At 48.9% G+C, this 23757-nt stretch overlaps 9 protein-coding genes across 9 annotated transcripts; 7 read left to right on the top strand and 2 right to left on the bottom strand.

The window, feature by feature from the left end:
- Positions 1-61: 61 nt before the first annotated feature.
- ubp6 (Ubiquitin carboxyl-terminal hydrolase) lies at positions 62-1880 on the bottom strand (the record flags this gene model as incomplete). Its single annotated transcript, XM_031148794.1, has 2 exons — positions 62-1818; positions 1865-1880. The coding sequence occupies 2 exons, from the start codon at positions 1878-1880 to the stop codon at positions 62-64; spliced, it is 1773 nt and encodes a 590-aa protein (XP_031005775.1).
- A 302-nt stretch (positions 1881-2182) lies between these two features.
- On the top strand, positions 2183-3002 carry Arpc4 (Actin-related protein 2/3 complex subunit; the record flags this gene model as incomplete). The annotated part of the gene is made up of 4 exons (XM_031148793.1): positions 2183-2665; positions 2715-2840; positions 2893-2937; positions 2994-3002. 4 exons carry the CDS (start codon positions 2183-2185, stop codon positions 3000-3002), a joined length of 663 nt encoding a protein of 220 aa, XP_031005776.1.
- A 1274-nt stretch (positions 3003-4276) lies between these two features.
- Positions 4277-7150, top strand: LHYA1_G003824 (uncharacterized protein; the record flags this gene model as incomplete). The annotated part of the gene is made up of 5 exons (XM_031148792.1): positions 4277-5875; positions 5926-6348; positions 6394-6462; positions 6524-6847; positions 6905-7150. 5 exons carry the CDS (start codon positions 4277-4279, stop codon positions 7148-7150), a joined length of 2661 nt encoding a protein of 886 aa, XP_031005777.1.
- Positions 7151-8081: 931 nt separating this feature from the next.
- Positions 8082-9033, top strand: TYW3 (tRNA wybutosine-synthesizing protein 3-like protein; the record flags this gene model as incomplete). The annotated part of the gene is made up of 2 exons (XM_031148791.1): positions 8082-8624; positions 8689-9033. 2 exons carry the CDS (start codon positions 8082-8084, stop codon positions 9031-9033), a joined length of 888 nt encoding a protein of 295 aa, XP_031005778.1.
- A 368-nt stretch (positions 9034-9401) lies between these two features.
- Positions 9402-10036, bottom strand: LHYA1_G003822 (MICOS complex subunit; the record flags this gene model as incomplete). The annotated part of the gene is made up of 3 exons (XM_031148790.1): positions 9402-9800; positions 9868-9925; positions 9981-10036. 3 exons carry the CDS (start codon positions 10034-10036, stop codon positions 9402-9404), a joined length of 513 nt encoding a protein of 170 aa, XP_031005779.1.
- A 1806-nt stretch (positions 10037-11842) lies between these two features.
- On the top strand, positions 11843-13663 carry FRE3_0 (Ferric reductase transmembrane component; the record flags this gene model as incomplete). The annotated part of the gene is made up of 1 exon (XM_031148789.1): positions 11843-13663. The coding sequence occupies one exon, from the start codon at positions 11843-11845 to the stop codon at positions 13661-13663; it is 1821 nt and encodes a 606-aa protein (XP_031005780.1).
- A 766-nt stretch (positions 13664-14429) lies between these two features.
- LEU4_1 (2-isopropylmalate synthase) lies at positions 14430-16674 on the top strand (the record flags this gene model as incomplete). Its single annotated transcript, XM_031148788.1, has 5 exons — positions 14430-14437; positions 14496-14640; positions 14697-16280; positions 16337-16478; positions 16628-16674. The coding sequence occupies 5 exons, from the start codon at positions 14430-14432 to the stop codon at positions 16672-16674; spliced, it is 1926 nt and encodes a 641-aa protein (XP_031005781.1).
- A 695-nt stretch (positions 16675-17369) lies between these two features.
- Positions 17370-20377, top strand: kap95 (Importin subunit beta-1; the record flags this gene model as incomplete). The annotated part of the gene is made up of 7 exons (XM_031148787.1): positions 17370-17409; positions 17472-17530; positions 17589-18392; positions 18441-19613; positions 19740-19983; positions 20032-20140; positions 20191-20377. 7 exons carry the CDS (start codon positions 17370-17372, stop codon positions 20375-20377), a joined length of 2616 nt encoding a protein of 871 aa, XP_031005794.1.
- Positions 20378-21383: 1006 nt separating this feature from the next.
- RDR1_0 (Protein RDR1) lies at positions 21384-23147 on the top strand (the record flags this gene model as incomplete). The annotated part of the gene is made up of 1 exon (XM_031148786.1): positions 21384-23147. One exon carries the CDS (start codon positions 21384-21386, stop codon positions 23145-23147), a length of 1764 nt encoding a protein of 587 aa, XP_031005793.1.
- Positions 23148-23757: the final 610 nt, after the last annotated feature.

The following is a 23757-nucleotide window of genomic DNA, read 5'->3' as shown; positions in this document are numbered from 1 at the left end:
AGATTTCTAAATGTGCCACTCATGTTGACACATCAAATGTGTTGCTTTGCATGAGGCCGCATCACTCATCAATACCCTCAGCAGTTGGCAGAGCAATAGCACGGTAAAGCAAGATGAGCGCTGAGTGCGACTCGCCACCTCCACTTAGCGTGTTGATCTTGTCTGCCTCAACCTCTGAGACCTTGTCGTCGTTGAACCACCACCAATTGCCATCTTCCTCGCCCCTCTTGCCGGTCTTTGGATCAAGTGGACCTTGTTTCTTGACATAGGACGTATAGTGTCCGCTGTCGGCGCTGGCACCCTGATGAGTGACGAGACCGCGGAGCTCGTAGAGACCAGACTTGTTGGCGCCCTCATCATTCAGGAGGTGGGGGTTGATCAAAGCATGTAGCTCCTTCTTAGCTTCTAGAATAGCAGCGGCCCGCTCAGCGTCAACCTCAGCGTCAGTCTTGTAGACGACGTCCTCCATCTCGGTATCTCCGCCGCTTCCACTTGCCTTGCCATCCTTCTTTTTTTTGTCGGCTGCTTCTTTCTTCTCATCGGCCTTCTTCGATTCAGATACTGAGTCGACAATTCCGGCAGCTTCGTCAGCCACCTGCTTGTCGTGAATACGCTTCTGGCGCTTGCGGGCTCGCTCGACATCTTCCTCGTCCTTTCGGACCTCACGAACCTTGTCTCGGACTGGGATCAACATCTTTCTCAGTTCATCCGTGCAGAACTCAACGACGTCCAATTCGTGTGGGAATGTGACCTTGCGCATAATTTTGGCTTTCTTCTGGGCCTCGCGCTTCCAGAAGAATCGTACAAAGTGTACTGTGAGATATTTTGGCAACCGTGAGATGCGTGATTTCTTCGTGTATACTGCATCGCGACCCAATGTTGGGGATGTCTTCTCAATCTGCTCTGACAAACCAGCCAATATGCCGTCTCTCAAGTGGTTGGTCGAACCGCTGATATGGCAATCTAGCTTCAGAAACACATCCTCACTCGTCGTGGGTTCCTCGCCAGCATCCCTCGCGGCTTGTTCATCACATTCAGTTGTTGATTTAAAAGTTCCAGTCAAGTATTTATCAACGAAGGGAACCTCCTTAGGTTCTCCCTCGGAGGAGCTGGAGGAGTCCTTGATCTTTAACTTTTGGCGCAGGTGTGCGACGATTTGCGACCATGCCTCCTCCGCATCTTGCTGTGCGTAACCGTGGCCAGATTTTGCCTTCTCGGCGAATTGGGGAAAGGCCGTTCGGAGGGCATTGAGGAAAACGAGAGGTGGGAAACCCTCTTGGGTCTGAGACATCTGCTTGTAAAGATCGCGTAATGAAGCCGTGAGATCCATGGAAGCTCCCAGGCCACTGAGGCCAAACATGCTCAGATCTCCGAGGGTATTACCTTGGGGGCCAGGAGCAGGCGGGGCTGGCGTGTACGTCGATAGCTGGTCTTGAAGTTCGGGGATGGATCGCAGGGTCTGGAGAGTCGAGTTCAGGTAGCAAGTATTTCCTAGGTTCTGCAGGCCTGCAGGCGTAGCTCCAACTTGTTGAGCGGCTTCTGCTTCTGTCATGTCCTCCACAAACTTGATAGCATCCTTCGGTCGGCTGAGTTCGCCACCACCTTCAGCCGGTGTTCCCATCATCATGAAAGTTTGTCCAGGCTTCGCGCCCAACTTGGAAAGATCTGTGTCATCCTTAAGCTGGCCACCTTTCACCAGAATCTTTTGTCGGTCTGGCTCTACGCCCGTCAAAGAATACAGCTGGAACTTGAAGACTTCGCCGACGGACGAGGGATCCAGTTCGACATTGTACTTCTTCCCTTGATGCTTCACGATAACTGAGATAATTAAAAGTTGTCCAGAGAGTGGGAAGAGCTGACAAACCTGGTATCGATGCCATGGTGGCGGGGTTGAGACTGGCGGTTGGGGGATAAGAAGTTGACACCTTGTTCTAAATGTCTCAGAGGAGTTGAGACAATGTGACTGAGTAATCCACACGCAGACAAATCCTCTATGCTTCGTCTCCCAAATTTATTCGGAGGGTTAGGAGGAGATGTAATGAAGGTATGTGAACGCAGGTAACAAAATAAACATGGACGGGCGGCCCCAATCAGCTAGCGCCATACGAAGCGGTGGGATGCCTGGCTTGGAAAAGCAGCACTCATTTTTCAGTCCCACTTGGCCTGAAACTTTGAATCCGCAATGCCGCTTTGTCATCTTCCGCGTACCTTGTTGACAACCCCACCAAGTGACGACCGATCTCCAGTACAAAGGCGGACACCACAACCACAGATACGCCCAGCATGGTACTTATACATCCTCAAATCTGACCAGATTACCCTACTAACCTCCCAACAGTCTCAATCACTCCGCCCCTACCTCCAATGCGTGCGCTCCTCCCTAACCTCCGCCCTCTGCCTCTCCAACTTCGCATCGCAAACCTCAGAACGTCACAATGTCCCAGAAATCGAGGCGCAGACTTCCCCCGAAGTCCTACTCAACCCTCTGACTGTCGCGCGTAACGAAAACGAACGAGTCCTGATCGAGCCGAGCATCAACAGCGTTCGCATAAGCATTAAGATTAAGCAGGCAGACGAGATTGAGCATATTCTTGTGCACAAATTTACGAGGTTCTTAACGCAGAGAGCGGAGGCGTTCTTTATCTTGCGGAGAAAGCCAGTGAAGGTGGGTTGGGAGATGTGGTATGATAAAGGGAACCTGCTGATATTAGTAGGGATATGATATTTCGTTTTTGATTACGAACTTCCATACCGAGGAGATGCTAAAGCATAAACTGGTGGACTTCATAATTCAGTTTATGGAGGAAGTCGATAAGGAGATCTCGGAGATGAAGCTTTTCGTGAGTTTGCAGGAATATTTAAATGTAGATACGGGGCTGACATTGAGAACAGTTGAATGCACGGGCAAGATTTGTTGCGGAGTCTTTCTTGACACCGGTAAGTACCTATAAAAAAATCGAGCTACTTTTTTTCAATACTAATTTTGTATCTAGTTTGATTAAGTAGAGATGTTGAGATCCAGCCGCGGGGTGTACAGCCAAAGGATGGAGGGTGGAATAAATGATCCAGCCTGCGTGGAAGATTGTGTGCATTTCGGTATAAGCTTCCGGCATAGAAGCAAGACCTACGTGGGCGTTCGGAGCGGAGAACAAAAGACGAATATCATGATAAAGATCAATGCATGCTTGTGGTTCCAGCTGGTGTTCTTAGAGTGGTTGAAGGGCGACTGTTGACGTATCACGTAGGTCTTTTATGTAAACCTTCCGCCCCCCTGCTGTCTTTACTACCTACCGAACCCAGCTTCTAGCTCTGCTTTTCATGCATCGTATCTGATCTACTTCTGGTTTTTTAATCTCCTTCATTTTGATGTGAGGTCTACAAACTCGGTACCAAACGGTCCTACCTGCTGCTTTCATTTGAGATAAAAACTGCACTTTATCCTGTACTCCCGACTTCTGGACACAAAAGAGGAAGATGCTACCCTTTATATGCCAAGATGAACAATAATGTGATTTCAAGAGTTTGAATTATCTGCTCACGTGATGCTAACGAGTTTGTCACTACTTGGAAATTCAGAACCTCCTGTCTTGAACATTGACAACCTAGCAACAGAACTATGCCCCCACAATCCATTTATGGCAGCTCGAATATCAAGTCAGATATCTCTTCACACTTCTGCTTCGCAGGCTTCAGTAAGTCCATCATTCAAACAATTCACAGAAGCTAACGGCCTTTCTTAGCATAGAACAGACTTGCTCTTTCTTGTTCTCCCGGGACCGAAAGGGCGTCGTTGCCCTCCTGAGAGGGTATGTTACTGCAGAGGTCACCGCCTAATTACAAGCTTGAGTCGCTGTTTGTCTATAACATCCCTCAGAAAAGCTACACTTTTCCATGAAGCTCTCCCAAGTGAGACGGGGATTTCCCCAGAAACCTTTCCCGGAGTCGCTGTACGCAAAAAAACCCACGAGCTGTGAATCCACCAAGTTTTCGCAATTTCCCTCGCCAAGATGAAGACCAGAGCGAGAATGATGATTCTAGAGTTTAGACGAAATTTCTGCCCAAAGAACACCGCCTTTAAGATTAACCACCAAAGATCATTCAATCCCAACCGATAAATTTATTTAATACCTTTAACCTTCGCACACCCGTGTGCTTGCTTTCTTGCTCTTCAATTTATAAAATCGACTTGCAAAAAACGACTCCGATCTATTGAAAGATGAGTCGCAGCCACCAGCAGGGGCGCGCCAGGCCGGACTACAATAACATACCCCCCTACATGGCTCAAGAGTACGGTCAAAATGCATCATCTACATCGTCAAATGAATCGATCAGGACACAAGTCCCCATGGGATATCATCTTCCGTCCGAGCAAGGCTACAACAGCTACAGAAATGACAGCCTCGAAGCCAGTCCATGGTCTACTCCAGTTCTCGACGGCTCTGGACGCTTCGGAGACTTCGGCTATTCAGGCTCACCTGCGACGTCTCTGAACCCACACTCAGACGCGTATGTTCCTGGCGGTGGTTCTTTTGATACTCAAGGACTCGGATTTCGGCAACACAGCGGTCAAAACTACAACCAAGGTGCCTGGGACGATTATCAGCGTCAACAGTTAGGTCCCACACAACAGCCGGGTGAATATTATCAGCAAGGCAATATGGTACAGGGCGGTCCGGTTGGGGGTTCTGGTTCTCATTTCCCCAGCTCATCATACGGTCAGCTTCCCGGAAGTCCTTATCAGGACTATGGCAATAACTACAACTACGATATGGGCTCACCTGCTTCCAACTATGCCACTTCGTCAATTCAAAGTTACCAGACTCAACTCCCTTACGGTCCAGCCACTGTTTTAGGTCCTACGCCTGCGTATGGCAACCAGGCCTACACAAACACCCCATACAATAGCATTCACCCCTCCGATCAATACCGTGGTCCAGGTCCGCGAGCTCATCGCAACAGTTTTAGCTCCGGTCCAAAACCCCAAGTCTCTCATGGGATGGGCAAGAAGCGGAGTGTCAGTGACTTTCATGTGCAGCCTTCCAAGCTCGGAAGTGCTCCCGTCCGTTATGGCAGCCCGCAGAAGAGTAACTTCCGCGATCAAGCAATGGGAGGCCAAGTCCAGCCACCACCGCCGTCGGTCAGAAGTGGCAGTCCCAACAAGAGTTCAAGTCGAGGATCTTCTGCCGCTCCTTCAACTTCTCGCGCAAGCGTAAACGAAGATGACATTCCAACTCCTGGTCCTCGCCCTCGTCAGCTCGATCTTTCATTCACTTCTGAGCCACGCCACAACGATCACCGACCTCGCAGCGACGACAATATGGCTACTCCGCGAACACTCCGATCGGCTAGGGGACAGTCAATCATGGGTTTGAATAGCACCGGTCACGCTCGTGCTGACTATACAGGAAGTGTTGGCAGTCGTGCCTCGAGAGATGCAAGTGACTTCTTCACCGAGCCTAGTCTTCTTGACAATCTTAAGGATATGAACATGGATAACAAGCACACTCAATCAAAGCGACAAGCCCCTCCCAAGATGTCGAATCTAATGGCAGCCAGTGGTATCAATACAACCACTCTCTCCCCAATCACAGAGGGCCCACGTACACAACTGACCCCTTACAACTCGAGCCCTCATCAGAAAGGTCAAGGTCGTCCCACATTCAATGATCCATTCGGCCCTTCACTTTCAATGATGACGCCATTCACTGGGAAAACTCTTCTCCGTGATGAACAGAGTTATCTACTCAAGACATTAACTCGTAACAACACCGGCAAACCGTCTATCGATGACGCTCTTCACGCCAAGAACTTCCCCTTCGTCGAGTACTGCCGCCTGCCAAAGCCTGACACATGGGGAGTCATCAAGATCAAGAACGTAAGTGTCAAATCTCTTTAAGAATAGGATTGCGACTAATGGGCCTTTAGATCCCCTATGGCGTTGCTCGTGCCGAAGTCATGGCCTTTCTTGGTCGAAATGCCCGTATTATCAACGAAAGCGAGTATGAGCCGGTTCACATTGTCATGGAGCGCGTCACCAGCAAGACTCTTGACTGTTATGTCGAGTTTACTAACTTTGATGAAGCCGTCAGCGCTGTTAACCGTTTCGAGACCAACCGTACTGGCGGTCGCGGTGGACGTCTCGGCCAACGACACGTTGAGGTTGAGCTTTCCAGCCAGGACCTGTTGATGAAAGAGCTGTTCCCGAAAGCCAAGAACGTGATGTGGTCAGGAGGTCGTCCGAACATCATTCCCAGGGACCCGAATGATATCTACAGCTCTGGTTTCCAAGGCTTCGTTAGCAAGGAGGAGGTGGTCATGATGGTCAAGCACGTCGAGGCACCACAGCGTGTTAGTTCCCCTGTTATCGGCTCTTCTCTCGTTACATACTGACAGAATCAGTCGCCGTTCTCGAAGGATTGCCCACAGCGTCCATTCGAATGTCTCATTAGTACTTTGCTCAAGGTATGCCATACTCGATACTGAAAAGGTTAAGCGTAATGTTGTCATGACTGATCTTTCACAGTATCCGTGGTACATGGTCGATTATATCACCATTGAAGATCGTAATCTCCTGTTTGCTGCGACTATCGAGCTTCTGAAGCTGCTCCTCGAGCGTGTAAACAACGAGAGAGACGACGTTAACCTTACTCCGATGTTGTTGAAGAGAGTTTGGCGTGCGGCTTTACGCTGCCCCGGCTTCACACCCGCCCAGAAAGACGATGTTATCTGTATTTGCAACATTGATGATCGAACTGCTATGGAGATTGGTATGGCCCCTCATGCATCATACTGGAAGTACCTTTGGTCAATTGGCCCAAAGCCTGGCACTCCTACAGATCTGTTACTAGTAAGTTGCTACCCGCATATCTGTAGCTTGGACTTGAGCCTCAGCTGACTGTTCCAGTATTACTGTGCGATAATACGCGAAGCTACCGAAGGCAAGCAGGAGAAGCTGTCCCTAGCAGAGCGCGCTGCCCGTGGCGAAGACGAAGTGCAGGAGGTCAAGCTGTTCGGGGACTTGGATAAGCGTATATGCTACAACCCCAACCAACCCATGAAGTTTCAGACACTTTCTGAGGTTGCCAAAGCCGAATGGACTGCCATCGAACAAGTCTTGCGCCAAGCTTTGACTCCCGCTATTGAGGGCTAAAACCACCGCTGAGCAGCATCTATACTGCACGGCTCCCACACTCGGCCGCACAGAGACAAAACGGATTGACAGATTGACAATGGGGTTGAGAGTGGTATATGACCTTCCTAACACCATATGTTTCTTATCTTTCCACCGTCCCATTCTTTGAGACACCCTCCTCGACTATTTCAACAACTGTCGGGCATACGTTGACCATTTAAATTTCGGTCTTTTTATTCATGATACCTTTTCGCCCTTTCCGCATATGGTTGCATGTCCATGAAGCATATTCTACGGTGTTGATAGACAGACAAGGATCAGTTTTTCATTTTCATTTTGAGGGTGGTGTATTTTCCTTGTTGTGGGGAAGAAGGAAGGATGGTAAACGCAAATTCTGGTCTCTGTTGAGTTCAGAGCGGGAAAATGTTAGTTGGAGGATGAAGAGCATGCAAGCCATGAAAACTCTGCCGCCACTCTTCCGTTTCCAAGAATGGATCATTAACAACATCATAAAATGGGATTCCGTCTCTCATATCCACGAACATGAGGGAACGGACGTAAGTCATTTGAGCTGTCATGTCGTATGCAGATATGATCATAAACAAAATAAAAGTCATTAGACAATCAACCGATCAAGAAAGTTGTGACTTGACGAGATGTTTGATAGAAGAAAAAGAAGAGTATTAATGAAGCAACTTTTGAGTGGATGAGGGAGTTTGTATATTTTGATGCAGCATGCATACATAAGCTAGGAAGAATAAACAAAGCGTCAATATGAAATGCACGTAAAAGTCAGAGGAGTATAATTGCATACTAGAATGCACCAAGAACCACCGTATAATTATTAAAAACTGCATTCATGAAAGATGGTAGTGGTGTTGTCTAGTAAAATCCTAAAACCCTACATCTTGCCCCACTTCAACCTCTTCTCCCCCTCCAAAAACGCACAATGACCCCTCCACTACTAATACCACCACCGCCCTCCTTCCTCGCCAAGAAAACGCGCATACTATCGCAACTCGCAGTCCCAGACTCGCAATACGACGACCTGTCGCCTAAAGGATCAATCGATGAGGGGATCCGTGATCTGATTGCGGAGATTAATGGGATTGAGGGATGTGTGACGACGAGTAGTTGTGCGGGGAGAGTGAGTGTGTTTTTGGAAGGGAAGAAAGATTCGTCTTCTGTATCAGTATCAGCAGTAGAAGAGAGGAATGGGAGTGAGATTGAAGGGGAGGGAAGGGAAGAGGGAAATGATGATGATGATGATGATGATGATATTGGCGAGAGAGGAACGAAAGCAGGGATAGGTGGGAAGGGTGGGGGTGGGCGCTGGTTGTTCGTTTCTCATGATCCGGTTTCTATAGACAAGGGACGGGATCTGGCTGGGTATCTGGGGATGGAGAGGAGGAAAGGGGATGGGGATGAAGAGTTGGGAGTAGGGATGGAGGCACGTGAGGTGCGGTTTGTGCATTTTAAATTCGAACCTATGGTACCTCTCCTATCCTCTCATAATTCGTCTCCTAAAACTACATACATACTAATCATGAGCATAGATTCTCCACATCCTAACCTCATCTCTCCAACAAGCCCAAAACGTCCTCTCCGCAGCCCTGCAAGCCGGGTTCCGCGAAAGCGGAGCTCTGAACTTGGTAGCTGCGGGTGAACAGGCAACGCCGATGGTGGGTGTCCGCTCCATGGGGCTTGCGCTTGAGAGTATTATTGGGTATGAAGAGGGGGGAAGCGGTATTTGTATGGTTCCGGAGGCGCAGTTGGGGATGTTGCTGAGGGTGGGAAATGAGAGGTTTGTGGAGAATGGGAGGAGGATTGCGCGGTTTAGGGGGCTGTTGAAGGAGCGTGAGGGAGAGGTGAAAGGGGGGGAGAAAGGGGAAAGAGGGTGAGGATTGGGAGGATCCACAGGTTAGGAGGGAAAGGAAGAGGGCGGAGGGGTTGAGGATTAGGGATGCTGCTAAGAAGGCGGAAGAAGATGCTACTGTATGAATCTAGGGAACACTGGGAGACGCTAAAGTGTAAATCTACTCTGTGCCAGGAAAGCGCAGAAGAGGCAGAAGAAAGTTATGGGAACGACTATAAGCATTAATGGAGGGAGATGTGATTGCCTAGGGATGTCGAGAGGCCCTTAAGATATGTACCCGGCTCTCTTCCCACAGACCCCAGGAAGCAGGCATATCATAATCATCGTGTCTAACCTTTCCATGCTCGCCATCTAATACACGTATTCTACAATTCTCGACTTTTACTACGCGCTCTATCTCACAACCTTCTCCACCCACGCGCCTTCCAACCGTCTAACCTCATCCTTGAAAGTCTGCACCTCCTTCCAGCAATCCAGCGGTCTGCGATCGTTGTCCCGTAAACACCTAACAACCTCGCTCTTCGCCTTCTCAACTCCCTCATCCAAACCCGCCAACTTCTTCCTCTGCTCCAGCTTCTTCTTCAACTCCTTGACATCATTCTGCACGCTCTCTCTGCCTAGATCCCTCAAGGTGTCGCCTGCCGATTTTCCCTTCTTTTCGGGTTCCGGTGCCGAGATCTTGGATTGCAGCTCTTCGTATTCTTTGGCCGCTTGCTCTTGCAGGCGTTTTAGTTCGCTGTTGACGCGCGATTGGATGTGTAGTTCGAGGGTTTTGGCTCGGGTGGAATCAGTCTAGAAAACAATAGATTAGAAATAGAATTCTTTAGATTTACTGATGTAGCTTTCGGCTTCAACTTACCTCCGGACTCGATTGCAGGGAATCAACCAGCCCATTCGAGAAACGGACGGGCGTGTCGCTGCGGTAGAGTCAGTATGTTGGAGTAAGCGGATTGTAAGATGATGGTAATTTACCTCGTCCATACTTGGGATGTAGGCGCTGCTGCTGGCTTGGAAGAGCCGGATCCCATTTTGATGCGGGGTGGGAGCTTCAATGGCTGGTTTATAGCTTCTGATTCGGAGGTCTTTAGAAATTTGAGGTTCAGAATGCCGAGAGGATGCTTATGTAATATCCGCGGGACATTTCGGAGCGGGATTCCTTGGCGTTTAATCCTTTCTCTCTCTCTCTTCCTCCCCTCCCCACACTCTTCAGTCCAGGTCCCGCTTGAGTTCCTCCGTGATGTTTATCTAATACATCTTTGCAAGCCTTACGGAGATTTCTTTGTTTTGAAACTTCTTGGACCCTCTCTCCATACTCCGTAAAATGCAAACGAAGAGAGGCACAGATGGCGACTTCCGAAGAACATCAGGAGAGACTAATTTTCAACGACTGATTTCTCAAGAACATATACATATCGCCGTTGCAGATCTCAGAAGGCTTAATTCAAGCATTGGGCTACTGATTTTCTCGATGCCAAACCTCGTGATCCCGATAGAATCACCATGGCCTATCAAGGTGCTTATACGATGATTAGCTGCTTCGCGCCCCCTGATTCATCCACGGCGTTTCAAACAGTCGACCAGTCATATTTCAGTTGGAAATGCGCGCCTGTAACCGCCGTAGGTACCAAGTGAAGCGCAGCCAACCGCTTGAGTCCCCCTTGTTTCTGTACATCTCAACCTAACCTCACTTTGTGGAAATCCATTCATACTCGTACCGGTACTACCACAATAATGAGCACAAAATGCCCCCACCCGAGGAAAATCACGCAGGCTTGCATCGAAGGGTCCCGTTTTATACCTTTGATAGGTCTGGTGGGTCGCAGGTAGAGACATTGCTATGAAGTTCCTTGCCAGTGGGGTGGGTCTGCCCCCCTTCGCCCCGACTTGGCTGTCGAGTACGGTAGTGTCCTACTTCTCATTCTTACTTGTGCCTCTTGAACACATAACTTCATTGTTCTGCTCATTTTGAGATATTCTTGGCATTGCTTCCCTCGTTGCTGCTGTGTTGCGTTGTGCTTCATTGCATTTTTCAACCGTTCTGTTTTGGCTCTGGATTCGAAGTCGAATACTCCTTACATTCGCATAATACATTCATAGACCTTCTGCTGCGCAGATACTCATAGACGCGAACATTCAGACGCTTTTAATCGATCATAAAACGCTTCTCACTTGAGCAAAGCAAGCTGTTCAGAAAATCTCCCCAGTGCCAGGATCGCCTATTCGAAACAACTTTGCTCCACTTTTTATCAGATACCGAAGGAGAAACATTTGAGGATATAGAATTATCCCGCGAGAAACTTTTCCTGGGATTATCTCATATCAGACCACAAGTTGGCTGGTCAAGCAAAGCTTATCTTATCTCTCCTACAGTACCGACTTCTAGTGCTGCCTTTCCATAAAGGTCGGCTTGCCGCATTTATTGTTCTGATTCACATCAAGGACAAGGCTATTGTTGAACAATACATTGTCTGTTTCGATTCACCACCACCATAGCAAAGTCCTGGCGACAATCCATTCATTCCTGTCTTTGTGATTCTACAGCGCCATTCTTTCAAACAGCCAAACAATCAACACCGAACAATCTATGACAATGCCCTCTATCGCTATATTCACTTCTCTGTTCTCTGTTCTCTGACGCAGAACAATGGACTGAACCTTATTGATAATGCTACAATAGCCCTCGAGGTTCGCAAACCCTTCCACCTACCCTCCAAACCACTTACTTGCTAGCATACTCCAAATCATCAACACTCACATTTTGCAGATACACATTCATCTTCAGCAAATCACGAACATTTGCACAGCAGTTATACAAATACTATTCTACCGACGCCATGGCGTCAACAACACTCTCTTCAGCTGCAACGGCAGCCACTCCTTCCTCGAGCATAGCGCCATACGCCACTGCATTGAATGGCGTCAACCAACCGATGAACATGCTTTTCAGAAACATAATATGGTGGAGTTTGGGCGTGCTGGCCATGCTTATACTCACCATACGACTTGTGCAAAGGGCGATTGCGCATTCTCGACATACAGGAGCGATGGGCTTGTCTGGGGAAGCGCAGGCTTTTTGGTCAAAGAATAGATACGCAGCATGGTGGAGGTTCAAGAAACACATGCTGTATGCGCCCCTGGGGAAGAAACGTCACAACAGGGAAATTAGACTTTCGTCGGCCGGCAACATGGGGACCATTCCCTCAAGATTCCACAGCATCCTTCTTGCAATATTCATCCTCAGCAACCTAGCTTTCATGGCGTTTCTCGACTACTCACGATCGGATGTCTATTCTGTCGTAGCAGATTTACGAGGACGATCGGGTGTGCTAGCTATCATCAATATGATTGCTTTGATAATCTTCGCTGGTCGCAACAACCCCTTGATTCCGCTACTGCAGATCAGCTTCGATACATACAACCTGATGCATCGCTGGGTAGGAAGAGTGGTTGTTCTGGAAGTGATTCTCCATACCATGGCATGGGCCATCGTTAAGCATGCAGCTACAGGATGGACAGGTATCTGGCACATGATCGGCACTAACCCTTTCATCAGCTGGGGTACAGTCGGAGCCGTCGCGCTGGTTCTGATCATCATCCTCTCCCTTTCCCCTGTCAGACACGCATTCTACGAAACCTTCCTTACCGTCCATATCATCCTCGCATTCATCGCGATGCTGGGCACGTGGATCCATTGCGAGGTCGCCAAACTGCCCCAACTACCCATCATTAAGGCCGTTGTCGTTCTCTGGAGTGTGGAACGCCTCTTCCGAATGGCACGTCTTGGATATCTCAATTACTCCCTCAAAGGGAACGCATGGACCTCGGCCACCGTGGTTGCAATGCCTGGAGGAGCTAGCAGAGTCACTTTGCACCTACCAAGACATGTCAACGTCAAACCTGGAACACATGCTTACCTTCGATTCGCTGGCATCAAATACTGGGAGTCGCACCCCTTTTCAATCGCATGGGTAGAGCACAAGCCGATTCATGAACAAAGCCTCCCGACACAAGAAAAGGAAACACCAGTGGAAAAGCAACTACGGGAACCTGAGACAACCACCGATGTGTCCTTCGTGATTCACGCTCAGAGTGGCATGACGAAAGCACTGTACGACATGTCTACTAGGTCTCAACCACGGCAACTGTCTCTTAGCGCCGCATTCGAAGGCCCATACGGAGGCCATCATTCCCTCGACTCCTACGGGCACGTCGTCCTCTTCGCCGGCTCGAGCGGCATTACCCACCAAATCCCCTTTGTCAAGCACCTCATCCAAGGCTTCATCGATGGCACGGTAGCCACACGCAAAATCACCTTAATCTGGATCATCCGAGACAGCGAGCACCTAGAATGGGTGCGCGAATGGATGGATCTGGTATTGAGAATGCCCAGACGACGAGAAATCCTGCAAGTCAAGCTTTACGTCACGAGACCAAAGAATCCTAGGGATATCATAAGTCCCAGTTCGACGGTGCAAATGTCGGCGGGTAGACCAAAGATCGGACACATCCTGAGGGAAGAGGTTAAGGCGCAGATGGGGGCCATGTGCGTCACGGTTTGTGGACCGGGCGGGCTGGCTGACAATGTTAGGGAGGTTGTGAGGGAAGTGCAGGATGTCAGCGTGGTGGACTTTATTGAGGAAAGCTTCACTTGGTAATTGATCTGCCCTTCCGGAGTCGGAGGGACATAAAATGTATATAGCATAAGATATGGATAGGTCTGTAAATTCTTGCACATACTTGAGCATCTTGAAAGAAAGCATTTGTAGCGATTCAGAGCATTGTTTTTATTAGAAGCATCGTATAGAGTCCTGTTTAATGGAAGCCTCTTTAACATCGTTTGAAAGTTTCCTAACATTGTGAGAAATGCAGCTTCGTAGTGATCCAATCAGAAAGTATTCGGAACTAAAGGTACTCCGTGGTTGCATTGCAGGATATGTTCCAGGCCAGGGGCAGAAGATGTGATCGGATTTCGCCATCAAGCCTCAAATGCTATATACCAATAGATCAAGCCGCTTCCGTCAGTGAGGCAAAAAATACAACATCGGAGGACTGAACACAGACAATATATGCAGGTATTCTACCGTCCTTGCAGAGTCAGTGATCAATTCGTAGATAAACCCCGCCAAAACTCGGGCGAGACGATGATGCGCCCCGCAATTCGGAACTGCTCTGCGCAGGGTAGGGCGGGAGCGATACTTAGTGGGGAGGCCACAAAATTTCGAGGGAGAGGGTGACTCAACTCAACTCAACCGCAGACAATTAAAGTTTGCTACATTTACTACATAACGGCTTATTCCTCACTCTTTACTTCGCAATAAAAACCCCGCTTTGTTCTGTCCTCAATCGTTTCTCAACTCAATCCTCTTCAAGCAGGCTAATCCTTGCACATAAATTCCCCTCTATTGTGTCAACCCCGCTAAGATGCCTATGTAAGACCCTCTCCACGCCCGCAGAATCCAAATACTGAATCTCTACTCCGACCTATAGGCTCAAAGACCCCTCGAAGAAATACAAGCCTTTCAAGCCGCTCAACATCCCAAACAGACAATGGCCCTCGAAAACAATTGACAAGCCCCCACGCTGGCTCTCGACCGATTTGCGTGATGGGAATCAGAGCTTAGTTGATCCTATGGTACACCTGTAGCCCTCCAAGTTATCTGCTTCTTGCTAATAGACTATGTATCGCAGGACGGCGAGCAGAAATGGCGCTACTTCAAAATGCTTGTCGAGCTCGGCTACAAAGAAATCGAAGTCTCCTTCCCCTCAGCCTCGCAGACCGATTTCGACTTCACACGCCGCCTCGTCGAGACCCCTGGCGCTGTACCCGACGACGTCTGGCTCCAAGTCCTCTCACCATGCCGAGAAGAGTTCATTAAGCGGACAGTGGAGTCCCTCAAGGGGGCTAAGAAAGCCCTGTTGCACATCTATATAGCGACTAGCGAGTGTTTCCAACGAATCGTGTTTGGAATGACGGAAGACCAGAATGTTGAATTAGCAGTCAACTGCACAAAGTACGCGCGGAGCATTACAAAAGATGATCCTAGCCAGGCGGGCACGGAATGGGCCTTTGAATTCAGCCCCGAAACCTTTTCAGACTCGCGCCCAGAGTTTGTGATTAGGATATGTGAAGCTGTGAAGGCTGCGTGGCAACCTACGGAAGAGAACCCTATTATTTTTAACTTGCCTGCTACGGTCGAGATGTCGACGCCGAATGTGTATGCGGACCAGATTGAGTATTTCTGCACGAACATGAGCGAGCGGGAGAAGATTTGCGTGAGCTTGCATCCGCATAATGACCGTGGGTGTGCGGTTGCTGCTGCAGAGTTGGCACAGATGGCGGGTGCGGATAGGGTTGAAGGATGCTTGTTTGGGAATGGAGAGAGAACAGGGAATGTGGATCTTGTTACATTGGGCTTGAATCTTTATACACAGGGTATTCATCCTGGGATCGATTTCTCGGATCTCAATAGGGTTATTGATGTTGTGGAAGTCAGCAACAAGATTCCAATCCACCCGAGAGCGCCATATGGGGGTTCACTTGTGGTATGTGCTTTTAGTGGCTCCCACCAGGATGCTATCAAGAAGGGCTTTCAAGTGCGAAAGCAGGAGAACGCTACAGACGAGGATCGTTGGCAGTTACCTTATCTTCCTCTCGACCCTGCGGATATTGGCCGTACATACGAAGCTATTATTCGTGTCAACTCACAGAGTGGAAAGGGTGGAGCTGCCTGGATCATTCTCCGCAACCTCGAGCTTGATCTTCCCCGCGGCTTACAGGTGGCTTTCAGTAAGGTGGTACAACGGCATGCAGATGAGGCTGGCAGGGAGCTCTTGTCGAACGAGATTTCGGATCTTTTCGAGGAGACTTACTTCCTCAAGCAGAACCCCAGATTTACGCTCGTCGATTACAGTATCAGCACCGACCGCTCTGCATCACCTGCACCTCCGGCATCAGGAAAGTCGCAGGATACGAAGAGCTTGAACAGGATCTTCGAGGGGGTTATTTCTATCGACGGTGAAGAACATAAACTCAAAGGCATGGGAAATGGACCAATTTCTAGTCTTGCTAAAGCTCTTAGTTCGATTGGTATCAATCTCGATCTTACCGATTACAAGGAGCATGCTATTGGAGTAGGCAAAGGTGTCAATGTCAAGGCTGCGTCTTATATCGAGTGCACGGCTCCTGGGTATAATCAGAAGGTTTGGGGAGTTGGCGTCCACGAAGATGTGGTGCAGAGTTCTTTGATTGCGTTGTTGAGTGCTGCGAGCAATGTAAGTGTTGGGATAATGCTTGGGGCGGGGGGTTATAGGCTAACATGGATGTTTAGTTTATTACCAGCAGACCAAATACGCCGATTTTGTTCAGAGGCAAGCATGGGTCGAAGATAAGTCAAGATATTAGCCTCAATGGAAGCCCGAAGGGCAATGGTAGTCTCTCTATTCCAAGACCCAATGGAGTGCCGAAGAGTGGTAAGCAAATTCTACGGTTTTAATACTTTACGGAAATTCTCTGGGGTTTTTAATGTTCTGCAAAATCTCGGGTTTTCTTGAACATTAAAGATTGCCCCAGGACTTCAAAACCTTTCCAATCAAACAATGCTGACACTGCGAAATTGTAGGCCCAGATGCAGTCAGTGTTTTGGAGGCAAAAGCGAATGGGATGTGATGGCGCATTGCGGGGTGGCGGGAAGAGCCTTTTGGAGGGGTAGGTTTCAGGGTGTGAGCTGGGAAGTATCATCCAAGGAGTCAAAAATGGAATTCGCGGATTCGGAGTAGCATATTAAATAAATTGAACGTTTGCCATAACTCTCAGTCCACCTCACCTCTGCTCATCTCATCCCCTGGCATAGCAGTGAAAACCAAGCCCCTTATTCACTCTTTGCAAGGGTCATAGATATATCACGTGATGGAACTATTGACCGCTAAATTCCCTTCGTGGTTAGCGCATTGAGCGACTGTCGAATATGAGAAGAAATACAACAGATTTGATCCGCAATCCGTTTGAAAAATAACATATCAAAGGCTTCACTTGCGTTACTGATTCAATACCCTCTTTCGTCTTTCGAAAATTTCAAAGGCAACCAGATCTTATTTACTTGCGGGTTTCGATAGCTGCACGCACCACACACAGCCTTGCAGCCTGCCTACCGCACTTGACCAGCACGCGGAATTTCGCTTCTGAAAGCCCATCTTCAAACTTCAACTTCTGCTTCCCTCCTCTCCCTTCCACATCACCAAAGTCTCATCTCGAAGAGACATCACACTTGCTCTGCCAAGTTACAAATTTGGGCTCCTAGAAACTCGTCAAACGACCTTAATACACGCACTGGACACACAGCGCGCCGGCTGTGATTCGCGAAGATGGATGTCAATTCGGTGCTCTTAAACACCTTTTCACCAGGTCGGTCCCCGCGCTCCAGACAGTATTGAGGCGCTTAGATTATGACTGCTAACACCTCTTAGATGCTGCGACCCGTCAAGCAGCCGAACAACAACTCACACAAGCCGCCGAGACCAGCTTTGTACGTTTCCTGTTCTCTGACCGCATCTCTGCCTCACCTGCTAACAGCCCCAACCTAGGCCGGATACCTTGTCACTCTTGTTCGCGAGCTCGCCAACGAAGATGCCCAAGGACCAGTTCGACAGGCCGCCGGTATTGCGCTGAAGAACGCCTTCACCGCGCGCGAATATGGTCGATTACATGAGCTGCAGGAGAAATGGGTCAAGCTCGACGTCGATACCAAGAAACAGGTCAAAGATCTTACTCTACAAGCTCTTTCCTCAAGCAATTCACAAGCTGGTCAAGCAGCAGCGCAAGTCACAGCCTCGATAGCTGCTATTGAGCTCCCGCGCGATCAATGGCCGGAGTTGATGGCAAGCTTGGTCCGAAATGTTGGCGAAGGTGGTGATCATTTGAAGCAAGCTTCTTTGACGACTATTGGATTTATCTGCGAGTCGCAAGATACAGAGTTGAGGGCCAGTCTTGTTCAGCACTCAAATGCTATCTTGACTGCGGTTGTACAAGGTGCTCGGAAGGAGGAGACCAATCCCGAGGTCCGTTTGGCGGCCATTTACGCTCTTGGAGATTCTCTGGAGTTCGTGGACAGCAATTTTAAGAATGAGGGGGAGCGAAACTACATCATGCAGGTTATCTGTGAGGCCACACAAGCTCCGGATTCCCGAATACAGCAGGGTGCTTTTGGTTGTTTGAACAGGATTATGTCCTTGTACTACGATCTGATGCGCTTCTACATGGAGAAGGCTCTGTTTGGACTTACTATTATGGGCATGAAGAGCGAGGAGGAAGACGTTGCGAAGCTTGCTGTTGAGTTCTGGAGCACAGTTTGCGAGGAGGAAATCGCTATTGAGGATGATAATTCGCAGGTAAGTTTGTGGAATTCTATCTTAGTGATTGCGGCTAACAAACGAAAGGTTGAGAGAACTGACCAAATGCGGCCTATCTTCCATTTCTGTGCTGTTGCGACTAATGAAGTTGTCCCGGTTCTTCTGATGCTCTTGACAAAGCAAGACGAGGATGCGGCTGATGACGAGTACAACATTTCTCGCGCAGCTTACCAATGTCTTCAGCTTTACGCTCAAGCTGTCGCTGGTGCTGTTATTCAACCAGTCTTGACGTTCGTTGAAGCCAACTTGCGGTCTGAGGACTGGCACCACCGAGATGCCGCAGTCTCTGCCTTTGGAGCTATCATGGAGGGTCCCGATGACAAGACCATCGAACCTATTGTCAAGCAAGCTCTTCCAGTCATCATCAACATGATGGACGACGACGTGATCCACGTCAAAGATTCTACAGCTTACGCTCTTGGCCGTATCACTGAGGCTTGCTCGGAAGCCATCGACCCAACGCTCCACCTTCCCAAGCTCATTGCTTCCCTTTTCGAGGGTCTAGTCAGCAGCCCCAAGATGGCGGGCTCTTGCTGTTGGGCTTTGATGAACCTTGCTGAGCGCTTCTCAGGCGACATTGGTTGCCAAGAAAATGCTCTGACCCCACATTTCAATGAGAGCATAGCTCGCCTTCTCCAAGTCACCGAGCGAACTGATGCGGATAACCAACTGCGAACTGCTGCGTATGAAGTTCTGAATACATTTGTTCAAAACGCCGCCAATGACAGCTTGCCCTCCGTTGCTTCTCTATCAGACGTCATTATCAAGCGTCTTGAAGAGACCATCCCCCTTCAGTCTCAAGTTGTCAGTGTGGAGGACAAGATCACCCTCGAGGAGATGCAAACTAGTCTGTGTAGCGTTCTGCTGGCAATCATTCAGCGCCTGGAGAAAGAAATTACACCTCAAGCTAACCGCATCATGACTGTCCTATTGCAGATCCTTAACACCGCAGGTCCCAAATCTAGTGTTCCAGATGCAGTTTTCGCTACTGTCAGCAGCTTGGCTAGCGCCCTTGAGGAAGCTTTCTCCCAGTACATGGAGGCATTCTCGCCGTTCCTCTATAATGCTCTTGGCAACCAGGAGGAGCCAGCTTTGTGCTCAATGGCCATCGGTCTTGTCAGTGACATTACACGGTCAATGGGACCTCTTTGCCAACCATATTGCGATACATTTATGAACTATTTACTTAACAATCTTAGGGTACGTCACGCGCGGAATTCCATGATGAATATTTTTCCTATACCCCCTTTTCATTTTCCCTTCAGCCTTCCTGTCAAATCCCGTATAAGTCCTATCCTGAGACCTCGCTCATTCTCCAAATCACAGAGTACGGCGCTAGCCAATCAATTCAAGCCCGCGATCCTCCAATGCTTTGGGGATATTGCTGGAGCTATTGGTGGTCACTTTGAGACCTATCTTTCGGTTGTTGCCCAAGTCCTCCAGCAGGCTGCTGGTGTTCAAGCCGCTGCAGATGGATCGTATGAGATGTACGACTACGTAATCTCACTGCGTGAGGGTATCATGGATGCCTGGGGTGGAATCATTGGTGCTATGAAGGCCGGCGACAAGAGTAGGTGATTTGCAGACGCTAAAATGATCATTGCTAATCATTTTACAGCTGCTCTGCTACATCCATACGTAGAGTCCATCTTCCATCTTCTCAACATTGTCTGGCTTGACCAGAACAAGAGTGACGCTCTCATGCGAGCCTCAATGGGTGTCATTGGGTAAGGTCTTCCTATTGATGTCTTTTGTAGTCTTTTGCTAACAATCACAGTGATCTGGCCGAAGCCTTCCCTACAGGCGAATTCGCATCCTACTACCGCGCCGAATGGTTGACCGCTATGATCAAGGACACGAGATCAAATCGTGATTTCCAGCCTCGAACAATTGACACAGCTCGATGGGCTCGTGAGCAAGTCAAGCGTCAAATTGGTGGTTCGACCGGTATTCAACAAACATGATCGGCCAACTTACTATCCTACGTCCAAACCCCTCTTAATGTCTTATCCCCGGCGTTTTCACATAGAGCTGACGGGAATCCAATGCCTTTCATTTTCTATTCCACTAACCCACGAGATCGGATTCCGGCGAAGTCGACTGCGAATCGAAACGATACTCGACACCTGTTTTGCATCATTACAGCACAACACAACACAGCACAGCACAAACAACACCTTGTACAAAAGCCCCCTTCGAAGACCCCTTTTTCACACCGCGCCAATACCCCAGTTTACACCACGCGCCATGTTTCATTTACGACCAACACCATTATTCGATAAAGACTGAGAATCCTCACCACGGATCTAGGGAGACGATATACTACTGGGAATTAAAAGCCTTGTAATTCGTCCCAGCTTTTTTGAGCAAGCGAGCAATTCTCAATAAATGAGGTTGCCAGGAAGGAAAGATATTCTGTACACACCGCAAACGTTCGACCGTATGGGTCCGTTGTGGTATTAGAAGGAGTAAATGCGGATTCGAGGGATGGATGGTGATGAAGAGAGTATAATGACGGGTTGGCTTCTGGATATGTGTCAAGTGATACATGGATGGGATGGACCTTGTCTGATATTAGGGGAGTGTAGGGGCTAAGGGTAGACGTGGAGGATGATGAGAGACGAATGAAATGATCCCCTGGTGTTCTATTCTTCTGTGAAATTTATGATATGTCCTTGACTGTTGACAAATCTGGTCGTTCAGACACGCGAACTAAACCCCATTTCTCCATGGATTGAAATGCTTGATTATCTTGATCCTGAAACATATAATAATCATCTGCATACCTCGACCCTTCAGCAACTTGAGAGCTCTCTTGACATTGTGAAATAGAAATGCCGTGGGACAGTAAAGTTTTCTCAAGCACGTGCTCCAGCTCGTGTGAGCTGATTTCCAACCTCAAGAAAGAACAATCAATGTCAATCAAGATGTGACACTTTCTGAATATCGCGACCAGCCATCTAGAACTACATGCCTCCAATACGACACAGCCCATCATCTTCTCACATCAAAGTTCGTCAGCGAAGCCGAAGAGCTTGCGCGCCATGTCGGAAACGCAAGATCAAATGCGACGGCGATGAGCCATGCGCAGCTTGTACCGGCTACGGCTACAAATGTATATACGCTGAGCGTCAAGGTCCAGCAGCATCACCTAAGCCTCCAGGCTCCTCAGTAACAACTGCTTTTATACCTACGCCAGATAGTAACGAAATCACCATGTCCTCTAATGCTACCGAGGCACCCCCACTTCAAAGAGAGGACGCTCCCTATCTGGCTGCAGAAAGCCGCGTTCCAGCTGCAGACGCAAATGGCGCCTTACTTTACCAATCCATCAAAACACGCTTCACCAGCTCCTCAAGCGCAATTGCCTTCCCGGCAAAGTTGGGAGTATCCCTTGGGGTGGCAGAACCTCCTCGTCTTCAAGCTTTTGCTTGGAACCCTGGCTCGCGCCCAGAGCAGTTCCGTCTCCCTGAAAAAACAATTTGTGATATCATTAGCCTAGAGCAAATGAAAGTCTATGCGGAAAAGTATTTCAAGGAAGTGCATGTTTATTTTGGGATCCTTAGTCAGGAGGAATCATTCGTGGGCCGTTGTGTGGAGTTCTGGGCCTCGTCGAATAAACATGGGACTGATTTCGAAGGGCTGATCTGTGGTGTCGTCGCACTGGGATCCTATTTCTCGGGCGCAGCTGGCTCGCCCGTTGAAGCGGAGATCGTAGAGCACGGCAGGATTTTACTCGATTTAAGCACAGCTCATCCCCCGTGCTTCTTGTCCGTCAAGCACGTCAGCGCGTGGATTTTACGTGCTATATATCTCCGCTGTACAACACGTCCGCATCTGTCCTGGATGGCGTCCTGTACAGCCGTGCATGTCGCTGAAGTGCTTGGCTTGCATCGCGATATTCGGAATCTCCGCAAGACGCAGAATCCGCCCCGAGAGACCACTCCACTGGAGGAGGATCTCAGGAGACGAAAGTTCTGGGTCGCGATGGCGCTGAATCAGTTTCTTGCTTCGGAGTATGGAAGGACGCGGATCCAGCTTGACCACGTGGATTGTACGCCGCTGCTGCCAAAGGCTGGTGATCTCACGGCGCAGACGATCGCCATCATGAAATCTGTCCCTAGTTCCAACGGCACGGTGTCGGATTTATATTCGGCACTGAACTTAGCTGTTGCATTACCTGTTGATTCCCCTTTTCATGATCTGCTGAAAGCAGATGTATGTTTCTGTATCTACCGTATGTTCCGCTCTGCGAACCTCGCTCTCTCATCCTCACAGACTGGTGCGCTGCTGGAGGTAATAAGGGTTGCGTTGAATGGAGTCAAATTCCTCCGAACAACGAGGTGTTGTTGGTGGAATATTATCGGAACGCCCTTTCATTGCGTCTGTGTACTTCTCTCCATCACAAGCTCTGAAAGTCTGGCTATGATACCCAATGCGCTGGAAAGGCTCAAGGACACGGTTGCGGTCTATGATTCGCATATCTCGAATGAGGCGCTCCGGACCGCTCATGCGCTTGTGCAGGGTGCAAAAGCGAAGATGGGGAGGAATATGCAGAGTTTGGAGACGGGGTTGAGTATTGTGGGGGATATGGCAGAGGATAGGCCAGTGGCTAATGAATATCTTGAGTGGGCTGCTTGGGAGGACATGGGGCAACTCGATTACTTTGATTTCGGGGGGTATGATGATGCTGGGATGTTGGACTCAGGGTTGTATTCGGGACTTGAACAATGAATGAAACGATGCAAATGAATTTCTACATGCTGTGAGCAACTTTGTGGAGTACGCTCGTTGTTTCGACTACGAAGTAAACAACCCATTCTTCCTCCCGATGTCTTACGAAGTAATTGCCAAACGCGTCTGACAGAAAAATTCGCTCCGTTTGGAACTATTTAGAATTCAGATCTATAGAGCTATTGAGCTCTTTTGTAAGAGATATAGGGGCATTGCGGGAGTTAACGAGGCCTGTGGGTGTGTTATGATATTGCAGGTCGGGGGGAGAAAGAGAAGATGAAGAGAGTTTACAAGGACGACAACAAGGTGAAACGAAGCAAAGCAGAGATGTCACGTGAGTATATAGGAGACAAGTGAGAGTACAGCAGTGAGAAATCAGCAGTGAGAGCTCATTAGAGAGAGTCCACCAGTGAAAGTTGACCAGTGAGAGTTTATACGGTTTGAAAGTCGACGTCTTAGCTCACGTGTTGCTACCATGTCAAAAGAGAGAATTCTCGCCAAGTACCGTAACTTGGTGGGGAAGGGTTGGCCGTGGAGAAGGCCTGTCCTGTCCTTTCCAACAACGGGCCCTAAAATAGAAGAAAGTCGCGAGGGGACAAGTAGCGTAGGC

This window comes from Lachnellula hyalina (assembly GCF_007821495.1).
Source record: "Lachnellula hyalina strain CBS 185.66 chromosome Unknown contig00057, whole genome shotgun sequence".
In the NCBI taxonomy this organism is placed as follows: domain Eukaryota; kingdom Fungi; phylum Ascomycota; class Leotiomycetes; order Helotiales; family Lachnaceae; genus Lachnellula; species Lachnellula hyalina.
The sequence above is the reverse complement of the archived record's forward strand: the minus strand, read 5'-3'. Positions and strand labels throughout refer to the sequence as shown.